This window comes from Periophthalmus magnuspinnatus, chromosome 2, assembly GCF_009829125.3.
Source record: "Periophthalmus magnuspinnatus isolate fPerMag1 chromosome 2, fPerMag1.2.pri, whole genome shotgun sequence".
NCBI lineage: Eukaryota > Metazoa > Chordata > Actinopteri > Gobiiformes > Gobiidae > Periophthalmus > Periophthalmus magnuspinnatus.
Genome location: NC_047127.1, coordinates 15,208,131 through 15,234,455, shown reverse-complemented (window position 1 = coordinate 15,234,455; position 26,325 = coordinate 15,208,131). Strand labels below are relative to the sequence as shown.

At 40.5% G+C, this 26,325-nt stretch overlaps 2 protein-coding genes across 3 annotated transcripts; both read right to left on the bottom strand.

The window, feature by feature from the left end:
• Window positions 1–816: 816 nt before the first annotated feature.
• rpgrb (retinitis pigmentosa GTPase regulator b) lies at window positions 817–22,862 on the bottom strand. Its single transcript, XM_055227152.1, has 18 exons — window positions 22,746–22,862; window positions 22,376–22,501; window positions 22,184–22,276; window positions 21,625–21,687; window positions 15,625–15,780; window positions 15,149–15,298; window positions 14,239–14,397; window positions 13,936–14,091; window positions 13,452–13,576; window positions 12,894–13,085; window positions 12,507–12,687; window positions 11,875–11,957; window positions 11,223–11,282; window positions 3,139–3,201; window positions 2,747–2,857; window positions 1,677–1,719; window positions 1,500–1,618; window positions 817–1,068 (listed from the first exon to the last, which is right to left on the bottom strand). The coding sequence occupies exons 1-18, from the start codon at window positions 22,774–22,776 to the stop codon at window positions 835–837; spliced, it is 2,145 nt and encodes a 714-aa protein (XP_055083127.1). The 5' UTR covers window positions 22,777–22,862; the 3' UTR covers window positions 817–834.
• Window positions 22,863–23,242: 380 nt separating this feature from the next.
• On the bottom strand, window positions 23,243–26,044 carry LOC117381991 (tubulin alpha chain-like). Of its 2 annotated transcripts, XM_033979057.2 has the most exons (5): window positions 25,959–26,044; window positions 24,861–25,083; window positions 24,557–24,705; window positions 24,329–24,481; window positions 23,243–24,216 (listed from the first exon to the last, which is right to left on the bottom strand). In XM_033979057.2, exons 1-5 carry the CDS (start codon window positions 25,959–25,961, stop codon window positions 23,395–23,397), a joined length of 1,350 nt encoding a protein of 449 aa, XP_033834948.1. In that variant the 5' UTR covers window positions 25,962–26,044; the 3' UTR covers window positions 23,243–23,394. The 2 variants fall into 2 exon arrangements, with proteins under 2 accessions (XP_033834948.1, XP_055083158.1); XM_055227183.1 differs by having other exon boundaries at window positions 23,312–24,216; window positions 24,329–24,705.
• Between the last annotated feature and the right edge of the window lie 281 nt (window positions 26,045–26,325).

The window sequence follows — 26,325 nt, the reverse complement described above, 5'->3', positions numbered from 1 at the left end:
TAATTGATAACTTTATGAAACATGGTGCAATGTATTTTATTTATGTTTTGTTAAAAAGGTTTGTCAATGGATAGTGAAAATGGGACACTTTTCCTATGAGATGTAGTGATGTAAGTGTCATCTGGAAATTTAACAATTACTAAGATTAGTAAAGTTAAAGTGCTGAATACTGATATCTGTTTCCCTCCTTGCTCATTGTTGATAATTATTTTGAGAAATCATTAATGTGATCAGTGTCTTGCAACGTGATCAGTGTGTTCACATAGATGAGTATCATTTATCGTTATTAATAATGTATAACTAAAGGCAAACTGAGACGCTCTTCTGAAATAACAAATTTTCTCAAACTGGTAGCCCTTCGTATGACTCAGTGCCCATAAAGTAGCTCTCAGGTTAAAAAAGGTTGGTGACCCCTGCTTTAAATGGAACAGTATGTAGTCTGCTCTCTTTTTATAAAGGTACTGCAGTCACATCTGAACCTGGGTTGCCAGTGCCTAAATCTGCAGATCTGCAATGCTATTTGAGTTTAACAAGTGATCCTTCTAAAACGAAGAACAGTCTGAATCTCAAAGTACCAGTGTTTAGGAAACTTGTAATCATGTCCATGGGACCTTCTGTGTAAAAGCTGCTAACTCTGTAGTTTAGACATCTACAAACATGTTCTAAAATGCATGGGATTCTTGGATTAGTTTAAAGTTCAGATTTCAGTCTCTCAAATGTGAATTCTGTTTGCCATGAAAACAACATAATATTTTTGCAGGTGCAGATTCCAGACCCAGCTCTAACAGAGCTGTACTGTTTACCATCTGTCCCTCTCCAGACACGTCCAGAGGCTCAGAGCAGCGCACAAGCCCCAGATGTGGTGTTCCTCCTGGGCAGAGCTCTGTTCGCTGTGCCCTTGCTCTCTCTGTCTCCAGCATCAGGGGCCTGTGCTGGCGGCATGTCCCCACTGAAAGCGCTCGCTGCTGAGCTAGACACAGGAGCAGGAGGGAGGTCTGGAGTAGCAGGCTGGTCCTTATCACTGGACTGCTTCGAGCGAGAGAAGGACAGCTTTCTGAACAGAGACAGCTGGATAGAAAGAGGTTTAAATAAAATAGAATTAGCTTGTAAATTTAGTGCTAAAATGGTTTGTAATCAATCTTAATGTGCCATTTTGTGCACTCCTTAAGAAATCTTTTTTTCTACAAATTTCATTAAATATTTAAGTAACTACATCTTTTCATTAAAAACAACTAAAACATTAATATGGCGTAAAACCATGATGATGTTAAAACTTTGCCTGTAATGTTCCACAGTTTTGCATTAAACTTACCTGTCTAGAAGCAGGTGACGCTACTATCAGCCCAAGCTACATGTCTGATCTGTGGGGAGGCGAGTCTACTTACAGCAAGAGTGACATTCTGGGTAAAGCAATGACAGCTCTCTTGTTGCTATGGAGATGTCATTGCTTTACCCGTCTATAAGCAACAACATTTCAACATACTGAACTTTGACACTACCTTTTTGGAGAGTCCTGATTGGCTGTTAGCAGTGCCCTCTGTCGTCTCATTGGTCGGTTGGACGATCTCATCGCTTTGCTCTTCCTCTTTGGGTTTTACTTCTTCAGGCGCATCCGTTTCTAAAATACAACATGAACTTTAAAGTATAATTTATATTTCTAATAATAATAATTTTACCTTGCTGCTCTTCCTCTGTAGTAGACTCTTCCTCGTCAGATTTCTGCAGGAACAACAAAGTCATCAATATTTATTTAAAAGTTACTGAAAAACTACTGATTCAGTGAGTAAAAATACATGTTTTTAAGGTATTTTTGAGCAGTAAAAACTCCAGTAATGAAACATACAAGGTAGATACGTTTAACATCTCCCTGGAGACGAGGAGAAATGTTACATAGAGCATCTTTAAGTCAAGTAAGTTCCCACTGAATTTATGAAATGTATTCTTTTTGACCAGAGCACAGACCAACTCACTGCTGACAGAAAACTTTTGGTCACTGTACATGTGAACAGGGCTGTGTAGTCGATATGTTTTCAAAATGTCTATTAACCAACAACTAAAACTAGACAGAATTTTGGTTAAAACACAGAGCTAAAACTTAAATAAACTAGTGTAAAAGTAAGGCAGAGTAACCAACAGCTGTATGCATTGTTACTTCAAAACGTTAGTACTCAAACAGGGACTACAGCAGTACAATACAGGTGATATACTGGTGTTTTTCAGACTCTAGGATGTGATGACATCATACTCCCAGATGGGGGCGCAAGAGCCAGATTTTTCCTCTTGATTATAATGTGCTTTGAGTTGAAATATTAAAAGTTATACACAAATGTGCCTGATCATTTCTATTAATGACTAGCCCCAAGAACTCACTATATGACAATAAAAATGTGCATTTGAACAATATTCATTTTACTTGCCCTGGTAAAATCTGTATTAAATAGTAAACTAAATGTGTACTAAATGTTAATAAATGTAAATACTGCATTTTCTGGACAATAAATCGCTCTGGAGTATAAGTCCAAAAATGCATAATAATGAAGAAAAAACATTGTCAGTGTGACCGTAACAAAGATGTGAAATTATATACTCAGAGGCAACTTATATTTCACATATAAGTCACATCTGAGTAGAAGTTGCACCCCTGGACAAACTATGAAAAGAAAAAAAATGTGCAACTTATAGTCCGGAAAAAAACCATACATATGTAGAGTAAATGTAATATTTTGAATGTGAAGGTTAAACCCACTGCTTCCTGAACGGGAGTTTGCCCTGATTCGTCCAAGCTCTCGTCTGTTCTGGGCTCCTCTTCATCTCTCTCCTCCTCCTCCTCCTCCTCTTCCTCCTCTTCTTCTCCATCCTGTAATCAAAAACAAAAATAAAACACACAATTATGATTACTGTTATTCAAAAGAAATAACACAAACACACAAATAACAACCAGCATAAATGAAAAGAATGCATGGAACAACAGAACATTTAGGCATTTATTTAAAGCTACAGTGTGTAACTTTCAGGAGTCGTCAAGAAACTTAAAACCATTCTTAAGAACATACTCTGTGGAGATGGAGGAGTACAATCTTATCTATGTCTACATCAATTTTTTTGGCTAAAAGGTTCCACAGCAGGGCTTTAACAAACCTCATTCTCCTCTTGCTCTTCTCTTGTTCCCCCCTGCTCTTCTGAATCCCTCTGGCGCCACCTCTGTCAAACACATGTATCAACAGCAAATTCTTGTGTCAGATGCCCTCCCGTCCTCCTGGATCCCTGTAGTGTGTAACTATGACTACTGTTGTTGTGACTACTAGACTGTAAGAGTTTCAAGGGGATTAAAGGCGTCTTTCGGGAAGTGAACACAGCACGATACTAGGGTCAGAGGGGAATATTACAGGTGACATGTTTTTATTTGTATTTCAGGGCTAAAAATATAGTATCTACAGGGATTTAGGGTGACAGGGCTCACAAAAATCTCACCTTAAATTCAAGAAGATCTAATCATGGTTCAGACTGATTCTTTGTTTAAAGGTGTGATAGAAATTTAAGTATAGTCATGTTGTGTATTTAAAAAGCATTTGATCTGTGGTTGGGTTGGTTGAGACTTGGACTTAGATGGAGAGGGGAACTGGGGGAGAGGTCGGGAGGCTACCAGTCTGTGGCCAGGGCAGGCCTGGGCCCTGTCCTGTCTGTATCTGCTGCAACAAACAATAAACCTTTTTTTCCTGTATTGCAAAACTCACCGAGCTTTGTAAATGGATTACTTTTCATCTAGAACTGTAATTTTTCCACAACAATAATGGTGTCAGAAGTGGGATCCACGAGTGGTCGTCCAGAACACAGTGAAGATCGGATTTTGTCTTCCTTTTGGTTTCTGTCCTGATGCACAGATCTTTCAAAGAAGAACATGGATGGACATTGGTTTCTGTCCTGGATCACCACCGCTGGATTCGAACAAGGTTTACTTGGTGAGCTTTCCCAATACAGACTTCTTTCCATTTGAAAAGAAAATCTTCATCTACAAAGACTGGTAAATCAAAGGAGAATGTATTTTGGAAATGCAAAATGCTTAACTAAACATACCCAACGGGCATAGTTCTGATCCTATGCCATTTTTGATTCATCTCACAACTTTTTCAGTCTTTGCCCTAACAACGTGCTGCTAATACAATCCAAGCAACAATGGCTCTCCACCACTCCTGATTTCCTCACTTTTGGGACTACTGGAAGTTACGAGTGCTAAAACATCTAAAATGGGGAGCAAAACATCAAGGGAGTATTCCCCTCCAGGACGCCCCGTTGTTGATTTTATTAGAAGAAAACATGAAGAAACATGTCTTCAGAATTTGGTGCATTCAGTTTAAAAAATGTTCATGCATTGGAAAACAAATTATGTGAAATTGAAGTCGACATGAGAGAAAAAATAACTTTTTTGATAAAAAAAATTTGAAAACATCGAAAATTACAAGGAATGTTTAAAAATGTGGAAAGACAAAGCTGAAGTCAAAATCAGAAAAACTATGCACAAGCCTCTTCTCTTTGAAGATGCAACTGAAATGTGTGAGCTGAAATTGCCCCACTCGCAGAACTCTGTCTCAACAGTTGACTGTACTAAAGTTTGACCCAGATCTGAACAACCCCCTTCCAACCTGTCTGTCTGATCCTTCACCAAATAACTCTACAATGCAGGACAGTAATGGACACGTGCAGGTACAGATGGAAACAAGCAAAGTGAGCTGTGCTGAAGAAGACACAATGTACTCTATGCCAATGGTTGAAGTCTTTGGTCCACAAGGTTCAACATTAGTTTTCCGCCCTTGAATTTCTTCTGAAATATCTGCAGCATCTCAACATCTGCACAGCTATCACAAAAGCCTTTCCTGCCGCTATCGATACTGACACAATCCAATCCTGCAAAGAGACACTGAGGACCCTGAAGAGTTTCTCACACGTTTAACAGAAGTATATAACACGCACAGTGGATTTACAAGACCTGATCACATAGGTGTAACTCGTGATGTTTGGGAAACATATTTGTGTAACTATTTCATTAATGGACTAAAAACAGACATTTCTTCAGCTGTGAAGAAAACCTGCATTGGCTGGAAAGCTGCTCGCCTAACTGAACTGAAAAGACACGCCACACATGCATATGAACAGCTAAACAGAAAGAAAATAATGAAGCAAGAAAGAATTCAGAAAGAACTGCATATGGCAGCAGTGACTATGTACAATAAGACCCAACAACATGAAAATCACAGAGTGAATTCACAATTACATAGACAACTACAGACTCATCAGCCAACACATAAGCACAGCAAATATGGGAGGACAGCCCATCGAAAAAACAAGAGAAGATTTTCCAATGAACCTTGTTTCATCTGTTGTCAAGCTGGACATTGGAGACGGGAGTGCCCTCTACGCCATAAGCCCTCTGCATTTTAAAGGTGCATGGGTTTAGTTGTGCTACTTTTTGCTTTGTATAATATCTAGTATTGGGACATACTTGAATTTATTCTCCAGAGTGAGGTTTAGGAGTCATTACAGTAAAGTACCAAACAGTCATGGGTGAAATTCCCCTCTAGTTGTAACTAGCTAGTAAACAGTCAAACGGGTGAAAGTCCCTGCTACTTAGCGAACAGTCACTAGGTGAAACTCCTATCTAGGGTTACTAACTGGTAAAAGGCAAAAGGGTGACAATCCCTGTGTAGTTGAGTGTAAGGACAGATAAACTTTTTCCATGAGGGAGAGTAAATTCAGAAGAATGAAGATATGTGATAGCAAAATGCAGACAAATGTAAATTAACGTAATGTCAACAGTATGCTCTAATTCACTCGCAATGTTAAGTGTGAAAAAAAGAAAAAAAAACAGTAAAGAAACAAAAGAGAAAAAATGAAAAACAAAAAGAAAAACAAAAAAATGAACAAAAAAATCTGAAAAAAAAGAAAAGAAAGAAAATGGTTAAGTACAGAGCGTGACACAAGAAGTGAACTGTACATTTGTGTGTCCTTAGACCTGATCAGCCAAACTGTGTGGTGTGAATTATGCGACATCAGAAAATATGTGTGTAACAGCTAAACCATTGTAAACCGTGTCAACAAGAAAATGACAGGATGCAGTTTCAACTGATCCACTCATTTTCTACATTTCTTTGTTTCTTTATATTTCCTTTTTGAAAAATGTTGTATTTTTTTGGTGTTTTTTGCATCATCACTGCAGTGAGTTTAATGACATGCATGTCCTAAGAAAAGTCCAGCTGATACCAAAAAACCCTCCTCAATGGTAATTAGGAAGAAGAAACCAAATTCTTCCATGAATTCCCAAAAATCTTAAAAAGCTCTCTTAAAAACAAAATGAAGGCCTAATCAAAGCTAATAGTGATCACAAATCCAAACTGACTTGACCATCCTTGAAGACTAAGCGCCTGCGATTTCGTTAATAATTTTTTTTGTTACAGGAGATGCAGATGCTGCATAATTTCTCTTCTTTTTTCTTTACATGTTCCTATGAAATAATCACACACTAGCAACACTAACAACACTAACAACTAACCAATAATAGTTTTGGGCTTCACAAAATGGTTATTTCAGCAACAGTAATTTGACTGTTCTCTTGCAGCAGAAGACAGCTAAGCCAAAAATTGACACATGCATATATAGATATATAAATGTGTCAAAGGGGGATATTACAAATTTAATTTTAGTTTTCAAAACTGGATTGTGTGAAAAAAGATGTTATCATTTAGAGAATGTTCCATTAACTATAAGACCTGTAACCTGACAACATCTGAAGCCGGGGATAAGTTTCCACCTGGACTTGAAACAAAAACATCTCTTGAGCTGGAGGACACATGGTCTTCTCCTGGGCAGGAGGACACATGGTCTTCTCCTGGGCAGGAGGACACATGGTCTTCTCCTGGGCAGGAGGACACATGGTCTTCTCCTGAGCTGGAGGACACATGGTCTTCTCCTGGGCAGGAGGACACATGGTCTTCTCCTGGGCAGGAGGACACATGGTCTTCTCCTGGGCAGGAGGACACATGGTCTTCTCCTGAGCTGGAGGACACATGGTCTTCCCCTGGACTGAATCAGACCTACATCATTAAAACCATTCTTCTGTTTCAATGTCACCAGAAAAAAAACTTCAGAAAAATTCAGCTATTCACTTCTTTTCATGTGACTCAGAAGAACTCGACTTGTTCCTCGTGTCCCCAACCACAGCCCTGAAATCGACACATCGGCTAAAGGACAACTCCAGAGACGAGCTGCGGCCAGAGAGACGCCGAGCTGCGTGTGGACGGAGAGAACAGACATGTGTGGTCAGAGGGAGGACAAAGGGACAGAGGACAGGTGATGGGAAAGATTTAACTGAACACCGCCACCATCATGTTAAAACAGCATTCACTGTCTGACTACAAATCATATTGGGTAAGGACAAACTGAACTGAACACAACAATGAACTGTTGAATTTCCCTCCATCTCAGTCAACAATAATGGATCTGTTTTGGATCCACAATAATGAATGTTTTTGTGCATGTTCTGTTTGTGATGATTGTTTATGAAGTATGATTAATGAATAATCAAAAGGGAGAAAGCGTGATAGAAATTTAAGTATAGTCATGTTGTGTATTTAAAAAGCATTTGATCTGTGTCAGTCTGCCAGACCCAGACGAGACATTAACATGTGTGAAGCTCTGTCTCCATCCCACAAGAAACTCGCTACCTGTCTAAGTGTAAAAGTTCATTATCATATGGGTGTGAAACAAAAGTCACTCTGCTTTGAAATGTATGTAGCATTGTTATTCTGGTATAAAATAGTCAGAGCTCAGAGGCTCGGGGAGGTGGCTGGTGGAGGTGGGTGGTTGGTTGGGTTGGTTGAGACTTGGACTTAGATGGAGAGGGGAACTGGGGGAGAGGTTGGGAGGCTACCAGTCTGTGGCCAGGGCAGGCCTGGGCCCTGTCCTGTCTGTATCTGCTGCAACAAACAATAAACCTTTTTTTCCTGTATTGCAAAACTCACCGAGCTTCGTAAATGGATTACTTTTCATCTAGAACTGTAATTTTTCCACAACAAAGGTTAAAATGTTAAGATTGATATGACATGTTATTTTAAGCTTTTTAAGTTTATCCAGACATGTGACTGACAAATGTGGTTTTAGAAATGTCCAGAAAAATGAGCAGACAGTGAAATAATGATATGTAAAATCAATGAAAGGCTTTTATTGTAAAAATGCCGAGGCAGAAGTTTGAAAACGAGACAAGAGATTAGATGGAAAATAGAAAAACACAAAAATTACTATGAAAAAACAGCAAAATTTGAGAAAAGCAAAGTTGTGGTGAACGAAGGCTGAAATGGAAAGGTTTTTTTTTGCAGCAGGGCCAATATTTAGCTAAACTTAAATTTTGATTATAAATGAGGACAACTCAACCTTGAAACTGGCAGCTATTGTTCACAGCCTGATTTTAAACCGCTTCACTTTTTTTGAATCCTTCTTTCCTTAAAAGGTAAGTTTCGGGTTTATCTGAGCGTGAGATACTGCGGTAACACGTCGTCCCAAAACTCCTCTGCCTCATCCGCGGCCTGACCTCTGACCCCTGACCTCCGCGACCTCTTCTTCCTCTGCTGCTCTTCTTCATCACTGCTCTCCTCCTCCTCTTCTTCTTCATCACTCTCTTCTTCATCCTCCTCTCCACTCGCTGTCTCCTCCTCTTCGCTGCTCTCCTCCTCTGATTCTTCCTCTTCGCTGCTCTCCTCCTCTGATTCCTCCTCTTCACTGCTCTCCCCCTCCTCTTCCTCACTCCCTTCTTCCTCCTCTTCATCACTCCCTGTCTCTTCCTCTTCCTCCTCCTCTTCCCCCTCCTCTATATCACTACTTCCACTTTTCTCTTCAGATTCGCTTTCTTCGCTACTCTCCTCCTCACTCTCTTCTTCTACACTTCTATCATTAGTGCTGTCACTCCCTTCTTCCTCGTCCTCTTCCTCACTCTCCTCGTCTACGCTTTTACCTGCAGTGCTTTCGCTAACCGCTTCACTCTCCTCCTCTCCACTTTTGTCATTGCTACTCTCTTCTTCTTCCTCCTCCTCTTCCTCGCTTTCCTCTCCATCTGATTTCTTAACAGTGGATTCACTCCCCTGTTCCTCGCTTTCTTCTTTCTTAATAACTGTACTTTCACTCCCCTCTTCCTCCTCCTCTCCTTCACTTTCCTCTCCTTCATCTGATTTCTTAACTGTAGATTCACTCTCTCCTTCTTCCTCCTCCTCTTCTTCGTCCTCTTCCTCACTTTCCTCTGCTTCATCTGATTTCTTAACAGTAGATGCACTCCCTTCATCTTCACTTGCTTTTTCTTTAACTGTACTTTCACTCCCCTCTTCCTCCTCCTCCTCCCCTTCCTCTCCATCTGATTTCTTAGCTGTAGATTCACTCTTCTCTTCCTCCTCTTCTTCCTCCACTTCACTGACATCTGCACTCGTTCTCTGGTCATCCTCCTCTCTCTCACTCTCTTCGCTCTTTTGCTTTTTTCCACGTTTCTTTTTCACATCTGGAGTCTCTGGGATGACGTTTATACTCACAGTGGACTTGTGGCTTAAACTGGCCTCTCCATCTGACTGTGAACTCACCGCGGTGCGTTTAGGGCTCTGGGATTGAGTCAGAGATTCGCTTCTTGACATGATTTCGTGCATTAAAGTGGCTCCTGCAGCCAACGTGGCTGCTCCGGCCAACAAACCCAAACCAGTAGTGCTCTCTGATTGGCTGGTCTGCGCTTCGTTCAAATCGTTTTTCTCATTTTTGGATTTTTTCACCTTTTCTGACTTCTTTGACACCTCCACCTTTTTGCTACTGTTTTTATTATCTTTAGCTGCTTGTTTTTTGGAGACCTTTGGGGGAGTGATTGACACATCTTTAAACGGAGATTCTGTCCTTGTGCTGCTATCCTCAGAAGTTACTTTTCTAACTTTTGTTTTCATTCTTTGGCGTTTTAAATGAGCCGACTCCGTCACACTACTTTCAGAACTTAACTGTTGCTTTACGCTCGCAGGCTCCAACTCTTTTTTAGATTCAGAACGCACATTCAAAACTCTATCTCTGGCCTCTTGTTTATTATTTATTTTCTCTTTGGCATTTTGACTTTTCCCCAAGACATGCCTATTCTCTTTATCTTGCTTCTGATTGGCTGTCTTTGGCCCAGGTGAGCTCTGATTGGTCCGTTTGAGTCTCTGTGGTTTATTGGCTACATTAGAAGTGGTAGAAGTGGAGTTTTTCTCATTTCGAAGTTGGTCTTTCTGAAGTTTCGCTTCCTTACCAGTTTTAACTCTCCTCTGTCCAACGGCAGAGAGCAGGAATAGAAAGAGGTGCATGCATTAGAGGAAATGCAACAGGAAATAGCACACAAAACAATGCACACTGCAACAAAATGAAAACAAAAGAGGAAATTCAAAAGTAAATACTTAAAAATATATAGTATGTTTAAATGGAGCAGACTAAACTAGACAATTTAATTTCTTGTACATTTCTGATAGCTTAAAACATGAAAATAAATGGATGAATGAAGAAATGGCCATTTTCATTGGGAAATTATAATAAATAAGAAGCAATACTCTAAAATAAAGATTGTTTTCATGTATTTTGGCAAAATATGTCTTGCTCCAGTACAGACATATTGCATAAGGAGCTCTGAAGGTCAAAAGTCTGATGTGCATTTAATTCTCAAGTTGTCAAGGTATGCTGCAGTTTTTCTTTTACTACTAATTAAAAAGTGTTTTATCGTCCAATAATTAGTAGCATGCTAGTTGTTGTTAACTTTACTGTCACGGCTAAACTCTGCACTGGTCTCTGAAAGTAGTGAAAAGCACTTATAAACTCATCACGCTGACTCATTAGGATGTGGGAAGCATAAGGTAAATGAGAAATAACTGCAAACTGTTTAAAATGAAATATTTCTGTTTTTCACCACAGTAAAAATCAGGTACAGCTCCTTTAAAGCCACTTTAACTCACCTTTGACACCTTTCTACATGTAAGGGAATAATTGGTGTGGCTAGTGTTTCTATAAAGTTATCTATTACTTTTTCTGGCACATAGTACAGGTCAAAAAGGTAATGTTAACTGGAACGTTATGACGACATTTTAAATGAATGTTTGCCAAAAGTATGGATTACAGTGTGTTGTATTGTAGTATTTGTATTGGATTATAAAAATGAAAAAAGTCAAATAAGCTAAAAGTGTGTTCACCTTCTGAACTGGAGACAGGGTGAGCGTTTTATCACTAGCATCCATTGCCATCACATGAGTCTGAGGAAAAAGGATTAAAAAAAAGCATTTTCAAAACAGAAAGATTATATATTCATGTGTTGTAGAAGCCTCATAGATTACAGGTCCATAATGAGACTTTTGTGGTGGAGGGCATGCTACCCGATTGTCTCTGTGAAAATACTGTTGCTTTGCTTAGAATGTTCCACAGCATGGCATTAAATATCATCCTGCATTAATTTAAAGTGTTTTATCACAAAGAAAATGCCTGCATCATTACTGTGAATGGGGTCGCCTCTCCATAAATCTGACATGTAACTTGGCCCGACAGCATCACCTGATACCTCTCCAGAGATAGATAAGTTTAATGTCATACTTTCAAAGCAATAAAATCTCCAAGGAGACAAACACATGATGGACCCTCCAACAGAAAAGTGTAACTTTAATATATTGAGATAATATAATAATTGTCACAAATTAGAAAATCAAAGATGTTACCAAAGTGCGCACAACTACAGATAAATAGATATTGCTGTATTTTTGAGGCCCTGAAACTAAACCAATCATCTGAGTTTGAGACATTACCAACACAGAATGTAAAATAACACTAACAAAGTTGTTCTTTGTCTCTCACCATGTTGAGGAAGTCTGTGGTTTCCCCCAAACCAGCCACGCTCTCTGTGTCCATAAAGCTCTCGGCAATACTGGCTGTCTCAGCTGAAACAAAAGAGTTAGTAGTCTTTAGTGAGACTTGGCAAGAATAAGTTTAGACTCGATTTAGTCCTGGTTTAGTTATGGTTCAGACTTAATATTTAGACCCGTTTTAGTCCCTGTTTAGAGCGAATTCGGACATGATGTAGTTTTAAGTGGTGGCATAATCAATACTTTAAGCCCCAAGTATAATATGGTAAATTTGTGGATCCAATTTCTAACAAATGATAAGGTTCAACATTTCCCCCATTAGAGTCCGTACCGTAATCTGAAATTCTATACCATGAATGCAACCTACTAATAATTTACCAACTTAATCCATTACTGACAAAATGTATACTATAATTTAAAAATATAAACACATAAATTATAAATAATTTAAAACTATAATTTAATCATTGTGTGTTTAGTCCTTCTTTGGACCTATACTAGACTGATTTATGTGCATTTGAGTCCAACTTTATTCCAACTTTAGACTGACACCAGTATTTTGGGGGTTTCCCGTTATTTTAATTTATTTTATGATTGTTTTGTGAAGTGTGGTGAAGCTTGTACCCTGCTGCCGTGTGCCGCTCTGCACCTTTCTCTTTTCTTCTGCGGACGATCGGTGCCTCTGATTGGCTGACGGAGGCTGGAGAAACGTCTGATTGGTCGAGGGAGGAGGTAGGAGCCCGGTTGTGGTCACAGACATGGGAAGACTTCGAAAAATAGATCCAAACTGATCTGGGGATTTCTCCTGTAACAAAAATAACAACCAACCATAGGTAAAGTAGAGAGGTAGTCCCCCGGTCCAGTCCCCCGGTCCAGTCCCCCGGTCCAGTCCCCCGGTCCAGTCCCCCGGTCCAGTCCCCCGGTCCAGTCCCCCGGTCCAGTCCCCCGGTCCAGTCCCCCGGTCCAGTCCCCCGGTCCAGTCCCCCGGTCTGACCTCCAGAGCAGACCCACCCTATCGCGACGGCGCACCCGAGCAGAGAGGCTTTTGTTCAGGCAGGAGGAGTCCGTGGTGTGGCCTAACAGCTCCACGTAGGGCTTCTCCAAAAACTCCTCTGTGCTGTCGTCTTCCTCCAAACTCAGCTCCATCTCAGAGTCCTGCCTGGGTCGTGCTAAAACCACCATGTGACATCCACCACACGACACCTATGGGAGAAAAACACAGAATATGTTTAGACCAAGACATGGTAAATGCATAGGTTTGGTTAAACTTACTATGGTTAATCTGGATATAGTTTAAAATTGAACTGGAGACACGTCAGAATTCAAAAACAGTGGAATTTGCTGTTTATTTGTACAATTACAGATTTTTTTTTACCTGGTTTATGGTCGATACCTTTGTAATTATTGGGCCTATTCAAATAAAACAATAAGTTACAATGTTTTTGGATTTTTTTGTTTGGATATTTTTACTATATAATGTTGTTGTAGTCAAAGCATCATCCACACACCACATTCAACCAGTTTCATACTCTCTTTTCTCGCCTGCAAAAACATTTGATAAAAACTCACTGCTCGGACATTGAACTTGAGGAAGCGCGGACACAGTGTGGGCTTGAACTGGTTTGTGAAGTGCTCCTCTCCAAGAGCCAGCTTCCCGTGTCGGCCATCTCCAAAAGTGTACAGCAAACCACTGTCTGACGAGACAAAAGAATAGAGATTAAAAATGTCTTAGAATGATCTAGATCTGTTTTTTACTTTTTCAAAACAGTCTGCAGCTATCCTAACATCCTAATTATTCACTGCAAGGAGTTTATAATCATATATAATCGCTCCTGCGGCCACCATCAATCACTTATTCTCACACAACATTTGTATAAGGTGGGTAAAGTGTCTTGCCTAAGGACACAACACCAGCCACTGCTACTCCACTGTGAAATCTGCCATTCTACGTAACCTCAGAGATAGGGCAAGATCTGACATTAAGAAGGTGATAAGTATATACAGTATTCACAGTAAATTGAATTAAAGTACATGAAGACTGCAGTATCAGTACCTGTGATGAGAGCCGTGTGGTTCTCGCCGCAGCTCACGTCACAGACTCGTCCTTTTTTAAAATGTTCCACATGACGAGGAAGTCGAGACTCGAATATAAAAGTACCGTGTCCCAGTTGCCCGTACTGACCCAGGCCGAAAGTGTACACATCCTCATCTGACAAAAAACCCCAAAACATACAAGGAACCAATGACAATATTTGATTTTTTTTTGTTCACTCTCCTTCCTCTTCTGTATCATATATTCACTCTCCCTCCTCTGTTCCGTCTCCCTCCTCTGTCCATGTGGTGATGTCGTAGTTACCTGTTAGTGCTACAGTATGGCCTCCTCCGCAGCACACTTGTCTCACTGGGTCTGTGATGGCTTTGACTCTCTGGGGGAGTCTGTGTCCTGCCAGCTGATCTGTGCTTAGACCCAGCTTACCACAGTCTCTCTCCCCAAACATGTACAGGCCCCCGTCATCTGTGGAAGAAAAAAGACCCATTTATGTTAATGATTTATATTTGTGGATGTATTCAGATATTTGTTGTTTTTAGTTTGTTCTGTTCAAGTCAAGAAGACAAGTTCATGTTTAAACTTTGCTCTTCTTTGTCTTCATTACTTCAGAGTGGTACTAGTTTAGACTTGAGATGCATGAGTTTCAATAAATAAAAAGGAAAAGCCACTGCCATAACAGTAAAAAATTCACAACCTTGCTTTTCTATCTTATGAATGATGCAAAGTCTTCAAAATGCCCCGCAGAACAGGAAAAGAAATCAAATTATTTGGAGGAAATGATTGAGAACATGCTTGTTGTCCCCAATCTAATAAATAGCTGATGTCAAATGATGTCATCAACATTCTTTGGGTCCAGATTTTGTATTTGAAGCATTGTGGGCACATTTTAGTAGATTATAATGTAATTTAATAAAAATTGCAATTTGAATTGGCACAATCACAAAGGTTGCAATAATTTGATAATATAATGTCCTATCCAAAGAACAAAATAACCCATATCTAGTTGTATCTGTGATTTAGACCAGTTTCTGAAATGCATGAGATTGTTGTATATATTTATTATTAGTTAGTTTTCGAGTCTTCTCTCAGTTGTTTAAAATGGGCCCTCTGACCTGAATGCTTCTTTTAAACAAACTACAAATCTTATCTAAAAAAAAAAAAAAAAGCAATTTTTTTTTCAAAATTGTGCATAAATCGGCGCTTGGGAGTTTTTCACCTGTGATGAGGGCGGAGTGGTAGTAGCCACAGGACACGTCGCTCACACGTCGTCCCACACACACCTCCTGAGGGGTGGAGGCGTGGCTCTGTTTGCCCAGCCCAATCTGACCCTCCGAGTTATCGCCCCACATGAACAGCTTCCCATTTTCTGTCAATCAAGAACACAGAATACATGAGATGTAAAATATTAGAGCAGGTTTGCTCCTGAGTTTGGTCCTGAGTTTGTAGTTATTCTTAAAGACATAGTTTAGTCCTAGTTTAGATCAGGTTTTGACCTTTTGAACAAGTTGACAGTCATAGGGATAGGAATTTTGTATTTGAAAAAAATAAATGAATGAAAAAAATCCAGACTTTAATGCACAAAACTGTAAAGTAAATTTGAGTGTATTATTATTATAAAGAGTACAGCACTATTCTATTCTATAATAATAAAGCATGATATTTTCCAATAGACTGAAGGACAGAGGTGTTTACCTGTGAGTGCGGCGGAAGTATTGGAGCCAGCAGCAAGCGATCTGATTGGTCCATGGGAGGGGAAGTTGATTCTATGGAAAGTGGAGCGTTCTTCGCAGTCTCCGATCCCGAGTTGCCCCTCACCGTTTCCACCACTTGCAAAAAGTTTCCCATCGACTACAAGAAAATACACAATATTTACATCCAAGAAACCCTAGCACTTCCATCACAGATTTACATTCCTTTTTTTTTTTAATGAATATTTTATTTCAGGAAGAACACATATCACAGGCACATTTTTCCAGTACAAGTATTGTATAAAACATTATTGATCAAAGCCCCTAAGAAAAGTGCTTGTCAAAACTATACCGTGGTCGGTTAGTCCCATCCCATTTTAATATAATAAAGGAGTAGAAAGGAAAAAGACAAAAAACAAAAAACAAAACAAAACAAAAAAAACAAAAACAACAAAAAACAAAAACACACCAAAAACTATTTACAAGAATTGGGGAGCTTACATGGAAAAATAAAGTGTAGTCCAACATTTATATATGCATTATACCGTAAAAATATAAATCTTCACCCAAAATGGAGAAGTCACAAAAAGTCTGTTCTAATTGGAGCGATATACTTAATCCACTTGTTCCAAATACAATAAAATTTGTTCCTTTGAATGTTTATTGTGTACGTTAGCCTTTCCATCTTAAATATTTCATTTACTATATCAATCCAGCCATCCACTGAAGGCGGAGCAGAATTTAGCCATTTTTTAGTGATGTTCTTTTTACTTGCTGCCAGGAGGGCTTGCAACAGCTTTTTATCACTTCTCCGTTCCAAAAGAGCAACCCTACCTAAGTACAAAGTTTCAAAGTTGAATGGCATGTTCACTCCAAAAACTAAGTTTAACCGCACATGGATCTCCCTCCAATACAGTTTTAATTTGGAGCAAGCCCAAAATATGTGGTAGTGATTCCCCTCCTCAGAACCACACTGTCTCCAGCATGCCGACTTATTGCTCCCCTGTGCAGGAGTTCTAAAATATCTAATAATGTTCTTCCAGCAGTGTTCTCTCCAGGACAGGGATGCCGTCGATGACCACTGGAATGACCAGATGCTGTCCCAATCCTCCTCAGTCATTTTAATTGTTGCCTCCTTTTCCCATTTCTGTTTCACATATAGCGTATTACACTTGTCAGTCACATAAAGTGCATTGTATACTTTAGAAATCATTTTTTGGGTAGATAGCCCATATGCCGATTTCAATATTTTAAAAAAAGCTTCTTCAGATTGTGTAAAGTTTGTTAAACTGCAATTTGAGTTAAAATAATGTCTGATTTGTAAGTATCTGTAAAAGTCATTTGCCCGCAGATTGTATCCACTTTGCATTGCCTGAAAGCTGAGAAAAGTGTTTCTCTCTGTGTATGACAAGTAGGTGGTCAGACCCCTGTCTATCCAAGCTTTGAAAACACAATCACTTCTGTTCGGGGGAAACTCTGTGTCATAAGCACACCATCTAAATAGAGTTATCATTTTCTGAATTTGAGTTAAATTTACCACCTTTTGCCAGATCTTCAAAGTTAAACCCATGCAACAGTTGCCCATTTCACCCACCTGTGACCATAGATTTTTATCCCCTATAAAGGCCTGCAAAGGGAACTTTTTTATCATTTTAAACTCCATTTCCTTCCACTTTGCTTTGTAATCATCATTGCACCAATAAAGAAGCGGAACCAACTGAGATGCATAGTAATAATGTCTTAAGCAGGGAAGGGCCATGCCTCCTTTTTCTCTTCTTAATTGCATTGTACTATACCGCACCCTAGGTTTCTTACCTTCCCAGATAAAACGTGATATCTGTTTGTCCCACTCCCTGAAATAATTGTCCGGTACTTCCACTGGGAGTGTTCTGAACAAGTATAGCAATTTAGGAAGTACGGACATTTTGATGGAGTTCACTCTGGAGGTCAAACTTAAAAAAGGGATGAGACTCCATCTATACAAATCCTCTTTGATTGCTAATGACAGCGGTTCATAGTTTATTTGAAACAGATTTGAAAGATCTTTAGTCATTGTGATACCCAAATATTTCATTCCCGTTGCTTCCCAGTTCAAATTATATCCTTCCTGTAGCTTTACTGAAGCAGTGAAGTTTATGGCCATCACCTGTGTTTTGGCAATATTAAGCCTGTAACCAGATAAATTCCCAAATTCTTTCAACATAATCATCAGCTCATTAAATGACTTCTCAGGATCCTCCATGTAAACTAGTACATCGTCTGCGAACATTGCCACCTTATGTTCGACCCCTGCCATTGTCACCCCTTTAATCTGGGAGCTTTGTCTTATCCATTGTCCAAGAGGCTCAATAAATAAAGAAAATAACAGCGGAGAAATTGGGCAGCCCTGTCTACTTCCCCTTTCCAACTGAAATGAGTCTGAGAGATCACCATTAATTTTTACCTGTGCAGTTGGTTTTGAATATAGAGATTGGATCACTCTGGTAAATTTGCCATGAAAAGCAAATCTGTCCATTACTTTATAGAGAAAAAGCCACCTTACAGAGTCAAAGGCCTTTTCTGCATCTAGCCCCACTATTAATGCTTCAGTTTTTTGACGTGTTACGTGATCTATAATATGTAGTGACTTCCTGATGTTGTCCAATGTTTGTCTTTGATGAATAAATCCTGTCTGGTCTAGATTAATTATCTCTGGCAGAATATTTTCTAATCGACGTGCCAATATGGAAGTAAATAATTTATAATCCACATTGAGGACACTTATAGGTCTATAGTTTCCACATTCTTGTTTGTCTTTATTTTCTTTTGGGATCAGTGATATAATGGCTTCGCACCATGAGGGAGGAATTTCACCTGTTTGTAATACCCAGTTAAATGTCCGCAGCAACAGTGGTGTTAGATTTGCCCTCAGGCATTTATACCACTCTCCTGTGTACCCATCAGAGCCTGGGGATTTACCAGACTTCAACTTTGTTATGGCAAGGTTAACTTCTTTGATTGTGATTGGTTTCACTAACATCTCATTTTGTGAATCTTGGATTTTGGGCAGCTCAAGGCCACTCAAAAACCTATCAATACTCTTCTCATTAGCTGCTGGTGGTTGAGTATATAATTCTTGATAGAATTTCCCAAAACATTCTTTAATTTTCTCCCTCGAATCTATCACCTGACCAGTAGTAGGATTTTTTATCTTATAAATTGTATTCTCCCTTTGTTGTTTTCGCAGTTTATAGGCCAAAATTTTTGCCGATCTTGCTCCAACCTCATAGTGTTTCTGTTTCAAAAACGTCAACTTTTTTTGCACTTCTAAATTATAAATCTCATCTATTTGTTTCTGTACTTTCTTTATTTCAGCTCTCAACTGGACATTGATGTTTTGGCTGTCCCTGTTTTGCATCCGTTTCAATTTTGCCTGTAGATCTGCCAGACTTTGACCCCTAGTTTTTTTCATGAACGCTGTTAGGGAGATAAGTTTCCCTCTTAAAACTGCTTTTAATGCATCCCATAAGATTGTGGGCTTAATTATACCATCATCATTAAATTCCAGATATTCTTTAATATCTTTTTTAAGTTTCTCTACTGTTGTGGAGTCATTGAGAATATTTGAATTAAGTTTCCACGAGGTTCTCTTTGTATCTTTTTTTAAATCTAGCAGCAGGATTATTGGGCTATGGTCTGATATGTCGATCGTTAATATTTGAGAATCCTTTATCTTAAGTCTATCAGAACTAAAGACAAAGTAATAATCAATCCTTGAGTAAACTGAGTGTGGGCTTGAAAAATGTGTATAATCTCTAGTTGTTGGGTGCATATCTCTCCATACATCTATAACACCCAGCTCCTCCATCAAGGATCTAACTTTTTTTGTTAGTGGGTTACTCTGGGTGCTCCTCCGTGATGAGTCCAGGTTTGGGTCTAGCCTGATATTAAAATCTCCGCCACAAATCACCAGACCATGGGACGTGGCCATCAGCTCAAAGATGCTTTTATAGAAGGGCCAATCACTCCCTGGTGGAGCGTATACATTTATCAAAGTTATATCAATGCCCTCTAATCTACCAGTAATTTTAATAAATCGTCCTCCCTCATCTATAATCTCGGACCCATGTTCATATGTCAGTTCACTAGATATTAATGTGGCAACTCCTCTTTTATGAGCCTGTTTGTATGATGAGGCAAATACATATTTAAAACCTTGCCTCTGAAGCTTAGCGTGCTCTAACCCAGACATATGTGTTTCCTGGAGAAAAGCTATTTGGGCCTTTTCTTTTTTAAGTTTAGAAAGAATTTTAGATCGCTTAATTGGATTTAATACTCCATTCACGTTAAAAGAAATGCATTTCAGTACATCACTATGCATATTTCCTTAGTCTAGTAAAGTAAACAACTCCAATCAGAACTATTGTGTAGCTACCCCTTTTAACGAAACAACAAACACGAACATAAAAACTACAACTAAACCTTGTAGTAGTTAAAACAATTAAACCGCGAACATTCATACCCACTTCCAAGGATGAGGTCCCAACTCTATTGGACCTCGGCTCCAGGGGATATCCTCTTTGGCCTGCTTGGCGTCGAGGGCCCTCTGAAACAGTCATTTTACTATTGTCCCCGACATTAAATATTTCACGTCCTGCATCCAAGTTCTTAAGTCCTTCTCAAAATATATCCACTCCATACCTGTCCATTATTGCTCCTTCAATTGCTGGTACCTTCAGATACTTCCCGCCTGAACACCTGTAGCTTTTCTTTAAAACCCCGTTTACGTCGTCCTGGCGCTGGCATCCAACTGTACCGCTGTAGTTTCTCCAGAGAGGAAACCGGGCGCTCCACCCTCGTTACAGGTAAACCTTTATCAGCCAGATCTGACGCAGCCTCCTCTACTGAATCATATATCTTCGTCTCATCCTTCAGGAAGACCTTAAGTCGAGCTGGATACAGCGTTTGAAATCTTATGCTGCTTGCTTTAAGGACCCTCCTGATCTCTCCGTATTCCTTTCTTCTTGCCAAAACATCTGGCGCATAGTCGTGATCCAGGTTGATTTTGCTCCCCTTCCATGTGAAGCCTTTCCTTTGCCAGGCCGCTCTGAGCACTTTGTCTTTGATCCGGTAACTTTGGAATCTGATGATTATAGATCTGGGCTGGCTGTCCACCGGGGGTCGCGGCGCCAAGGCTCGATGCGCTCTCTCGATTAGCAAATCTTTAGTAGTTGGGAGATCCAGGTTTTCACGCAGTAACTGCTCCACAAACGGGATAACTGATAGAGCCGTGGACCCCTCAGCCCCCTCCGGGACACCGTCAATTCTTATGTTCTTCCTACGGGAGCGTCCCTCTAAGTCAGATACTTTTAGTTGAAGTTGCACTTGTTGCTTCACTAATTCAGTAATGATGTCCTCCGCCCCCTGCACACGATCATCGATAGTTACAAACCTTTGCTCCACTTCGTCCAATCTCACATTTGTCTGTGCAATATCTTGTTTTAAGTCGCCAAATTGTTTTTTATTCTCCTCTCGCATCTCTCTAATTTCCTTCAGGATTAATGACAGTTTATCCTCGCCGCCGGCCTCACCGCTGCCCTCATCTTGGCTAACAGAGTTAGCGTCTTCATCTTCAAAGTTTTTCTCGTGTAGTGGAGCGTTCCTCCTTTGACTTTTCTTGGATGTCATTTTCTTCCCCTTTTAACACATTCCTAGTGTGGCAGAACACGCTTCATAAGTTCGTTTAGGGGATTTTTTTAATCAATTTGTCGCTGCGGACTTTTCACGCTGCCATCACTGGTGGTGACCCGGAAGCGCCCAGATTTACATTCCATATTACTGTATTAAATGCAGTAACCTTGTCAGAGTTCCTATTATAATACCACAAAATCTGATTACACAATCTAGTTAGCTCTGAATTCAGTGAAACACTGTTATAGATATGCTATCAATATATAATAATAAGTTATGCATTCATCAAAGATTAAAATGGATTATATTAAAAATACAAAGCAGGCAGACTGACCTGTGCACACAAGTGTGTGATTCCTCCCACAAGCCACTAGGTGGATTCTTTCCGATTTCAGAGCTGGAAAAATACAAATTAGACAGCTTTGCCAACTTCATAGAAAAAGGTCTGATTGTTGCAGTGATGGAGAGAATCCACTAGCTCCACTTCCAGTTAGTTGCCTCGAACCCAAACTCTAATCTTAATAAACCATGTAGCTATTGCATTTATTTCATCTATTTCTTCACAGTAAGTTTTATTTTAATTAGGTCATGTAATGTTTAAACACTTTTATTATTGCTTGATAAAGCATAAAATTCATTCAATAAAGAATTTTAACAGAATATACATCTGATCTTTATGGTTAAGGTTTACTTTATTATCCTTGTAGGGAAATCTGTCCTTTGCCAGCAGCAGCCAGCAGTCAATATGAAGAATGGTATCATGTGTTGCATTTGCTTCTATTAAGCATTAAGCCTATATCTGAGAGCCCTGTCTAAAATCAGCTGCTAATGACACCTCCTGGCAGAGTATTTGAGGTGCGAATAAAAACAACAGAATGTTATTTAAAACAGACCTTTGACACAAGTGGGTTTGTTCACAGTGGCTTTGGAGCCCAAACCCAGCTGGCCCCAGTTATTACTGCCGAACACAAACAGCTTCCCATTCTCTGTTTGGAACATGAAAACCACACATCTGAGATAAGTAAACTGGGCTATGGGACTTTATTGGTTCTCATACATAAATCATTGATTATAAAGTAGTTTACCTGTGATGAAGGCGGTGTGCTCATCTCCACAGGACAGTTTCAGCGGGACGTCATTTTTTAACCAAAACTTACTGGGAACGTTGTCTGAAAATTTGCTTTTTCCGAAAGTGAAAACTGCTCCCGATTCTAAATAAAACAAACATAATTTGTACCTAATACAACATGCTGGAACAACGTGTTACTGAAGTGCTAAAAAAAAAAGTGTAATAAAAATCAAATCTGCTCATACCGTTCAGGTCTATGTTGAAGTATAACTGAGATGCAGCGGCAGCTGTGGCTAAAGCTAACGCTAGTTAAACCGACTTTACACAACTACAAACGACGCGGTTGAAAATGTGTTGTGGTAAAAAGAGTAAATAATTAGATTTACCGGGAATGTCGTCTTCCACCTCCCCCGCCATCTCTCGCCTCTCAGAGGGACTTTAATCCGCTTTTCCTCGACTCGGGAACGTGTTGTTGTCGCTGGATCCCAACCCGGAAGAATACAATCAGTCTCCTAGGCAACGGCCGCGTCACGTGACATTCTAAGGCACATGGCGGCCTCATGGGGTGTGCCGTGCTAGGCCCATACAGTGTACGTGTAGGTTAGTGGGAAATAAGAGCTACAAGACGACCTATACAATCTACAGTAAGACCTTTATTCCCATAGGTAGACCTACGGGCACCAACCACACATTTCTATCCAGGCGTCAGGTAATTTAAGAAGCATTAAATTGGGGGGAAAAAAAACCCAAAGCGAGGTCAGGGACATAGCTCGTCTTCTTGAGTATCAAGATTTTTTCCTCCTTTAACCCTGCCCAAACTTCTGATTAGCATTTTAGCGATTTAGTTACTTAAAATGTGCACCATGAGTTTAACACTGTAGCCAGCTAAAATTAGCATTTTATGTTGGGTATTGTAATTTTGAGTTAATACAAGAACTGACAGCCATGACATTTGTTTAGACTCGTTTATTCAGTTTGAAAACTGGACATAACTTCGGAATGTGTCTGCAAATGACGCTGAACTGTTTTCATGTTTTAATACTCTTCTCCCTCTTCCTCTCCGTCAACGCTGTCCAAGCCCACCTCTTCATAATCTTTCTCCAGGGCAGCCATATCCTCTCTGGCCTCAGAGAACTCACCCTCCTCCATGCCCTCTCCCACGTACCAGTGCACAAAGGCCCTCTTAGCGTACATCAGGTCAAACTTGTGATCCAGACGTGCCCAGGCCTCAGCGATGGCTGTGGTGTTGCTCAACATGCAGACTGCACGCTGCACTTTAGCCAGGTCTCCTCCTGGCACCACTGTGGGTGGCTGGTAGTTGATGCCAACCTTGAACCCAGTGGGACACCAGTCTACGAACTGGATGGAGCGCTTGGTTTTAATGGTGGCAATGGCAGAGTTGACATCTTTAGGAACAACATCTCCACGATACAAAAGACAGCAAGCCATGTATTTGCCGTGGCGGGGATCACACTTGACCATCTGATTGGCTGGCTCAAAGCAAGCATTTGTGATGTCAGCAACAGTTAGCTGCTCATGGTAGGCCTTCTCTGCAGAGATGACTGGAGCATAAGTGGCTAGAGGGAAGTGGATACGAGGGTAGGGCACCAGGTTGGTCTGAAATTCTGTCAGATCCACATTCAAAGCACCATCGAAGCGCAGAGAGGCAGTGATGGAGGACACAATCTGCCCGATCAACCTGTTGAGGTTGGTGTAAGTTGGACGCTCAATGTCCAGGTTCCTGCGGCAGATGTCGTAGATGGCCTCATTGTCCACCATGAAGGCGCAGTCGGAGTGCTCCAGAGTGGTGTGGGTGGTCAGGATGGAGTTGTAGGGCTCCACCACAGCAGTGGACACCTGGGAAAACAATGGATTGTTTAGGAAGTGCCAGAGAGGACACAGGCATTAATTTATACATTCTAGATTCACGTTTGAGCCTACAACTTTAAAAGGCTTCAAGGCTCCTCACCTGTGGAGCTGGATAAACTGCAAATTCCAATTTGGACTTCTTGCCGTAGTCGACTGAGAGACGCTCCATCAGCAGAGAGGTGAAGCCAGAGCCGGTGCCTCCTCCAAATGAGTGGAAGATCAGGAAGCCCTGCAGCCCTGTGCACTGGTCAGCCTGGAGAATGAGGAAACAAGTTAACTTAATGAAAGCACTTTGTTTAATACGACAGATAGTCTGACTCGTACTCACAAGTTTACGAGTTCTGTCAAGGACGACATCAATGATCTCTTTCCCAACTGTGTAGTGCCCACGAGCATAGTTATTGGCAGCATCCTCCTTCCCAGAGATCAGCTGTTCAGGGTGAAATAGCTGTCTGTAAATCCCAGTGCGCACCTCATCTGAAGGCAAACATCAAGCAATCATTAAATTACCAGTTCATACATATTCAGTTTATCTAAATGAGGTTACCAGTAAACAAAATGCCTTTCAGATTACAGACTATATTACTTTAAATACTACCCTTGGTAGTGTCTTTACATGTTACATAGTTTACCTATGACAGTTGGTTCCAGGTCCACAAACACAGCTCTGGGCACATGTTTCCCTGCTCCTGTCTCACTGAAAAACGTATTGAAGGAGTCATCTCCTCCTCCAAGCGTCTTGCCACTGGGCATCTGACCATCAGGCTGGATACCATGCTCCAGACAATACAACTCCCAGCAGGCATTGCCCATCTGGACTCCAGCCTGGCCCACATGCATTGAAATACACTCACGCTGGAAAGACCAGGACAAAGGTTGTTAATACTCAAAACATTTTATCACATTTGATACAGGATACAGTCACATCAATCCACTGACCATGTACAAACTTTAAACAAAACTCTTGAGGTGTGATTAATTTGTGATGTGTTGAGATAAAAAAAAAAGCCAAGTCTAAATTTTTGGTAGTCTCTGATAATCCACCGAAGTATGGCAGTTTTGGCGGGAAGTTTGTTGGCATGCCATGTAGTCAGGTCTGTGGCGCCATTACGTGCGTCACGTAAGGTTTAGCAGACCGGTTTGAGCCTGTAGTACTCCCTCCCCAAACAGAGGCCCAGCAAATCCGTACCACACCACCCGGGAGGGAAGGAGGAGCCCACACAGGCCGGAAAAGGTGCCTCCCTCCCCCATTGCAGCGAACAGCACGGCCTCTTTATCTGATGGCGCCTCTGGTTTAGGCTTAAAACTTTGAGGCCGAATACTCCCAGGGATTTTAAGGCTTTTAGGATTGGAGCAGTTGACATGGTCACTTTAGGCCACCCTGAAGCTCGGAACAACAACCTTGCGTCATGACACTATACAAATTACACTGCGTCAGTTACAAGTCCAGCATTTTTCTTGGCTAAACAAATAGCTTAAATACTTGGGCACATAAAACTATACATTTGCACAAACCAATGCTTGGTTAGAGCCATAGATGTACAAGAATCATGAACAGTAGCGCGTTTTTCACGGATTACCGCGCACTTCCTGAACTGCGTCAGTCTCAACTTGCGCAACAACCTTCCTGCTAAATACGTAGGTTAAATAAATGTTATTTGGACGATAATTGAGAAAAGAGGACCGTGTTCTGCTCACATGTATGCTGTAAATAGGTCATTAGTACATACCATTTTTATGACTGTTCTCCTCTACACCGACGTCAAAGAGTCTCTGGTAAAGGCAGCTCACTCTGGCGGAGTGGGGCGACGCCTTTTATTTATACATTTGGGGCAGTGGGTGTGGCCAATGCGTCAGACGTACGCGCCGCTGCGGGAGCGAATCTTGATGACGTCATCTGTGTCTCGTGGATCCATGCTCGTATAAAAAAAACAAGTTAATTTGAAGTCATGATATTTAACATATTCATTGTAATGTACAGAATCTTAATTTAAAACAATATTGGACTTGGCAAACATACAGCCAAACATACAGTAGCACAGTGTTGACATAGATCCAAGGCCAACAGTTTTTAATATTAAAAAGTGATGAAGATGA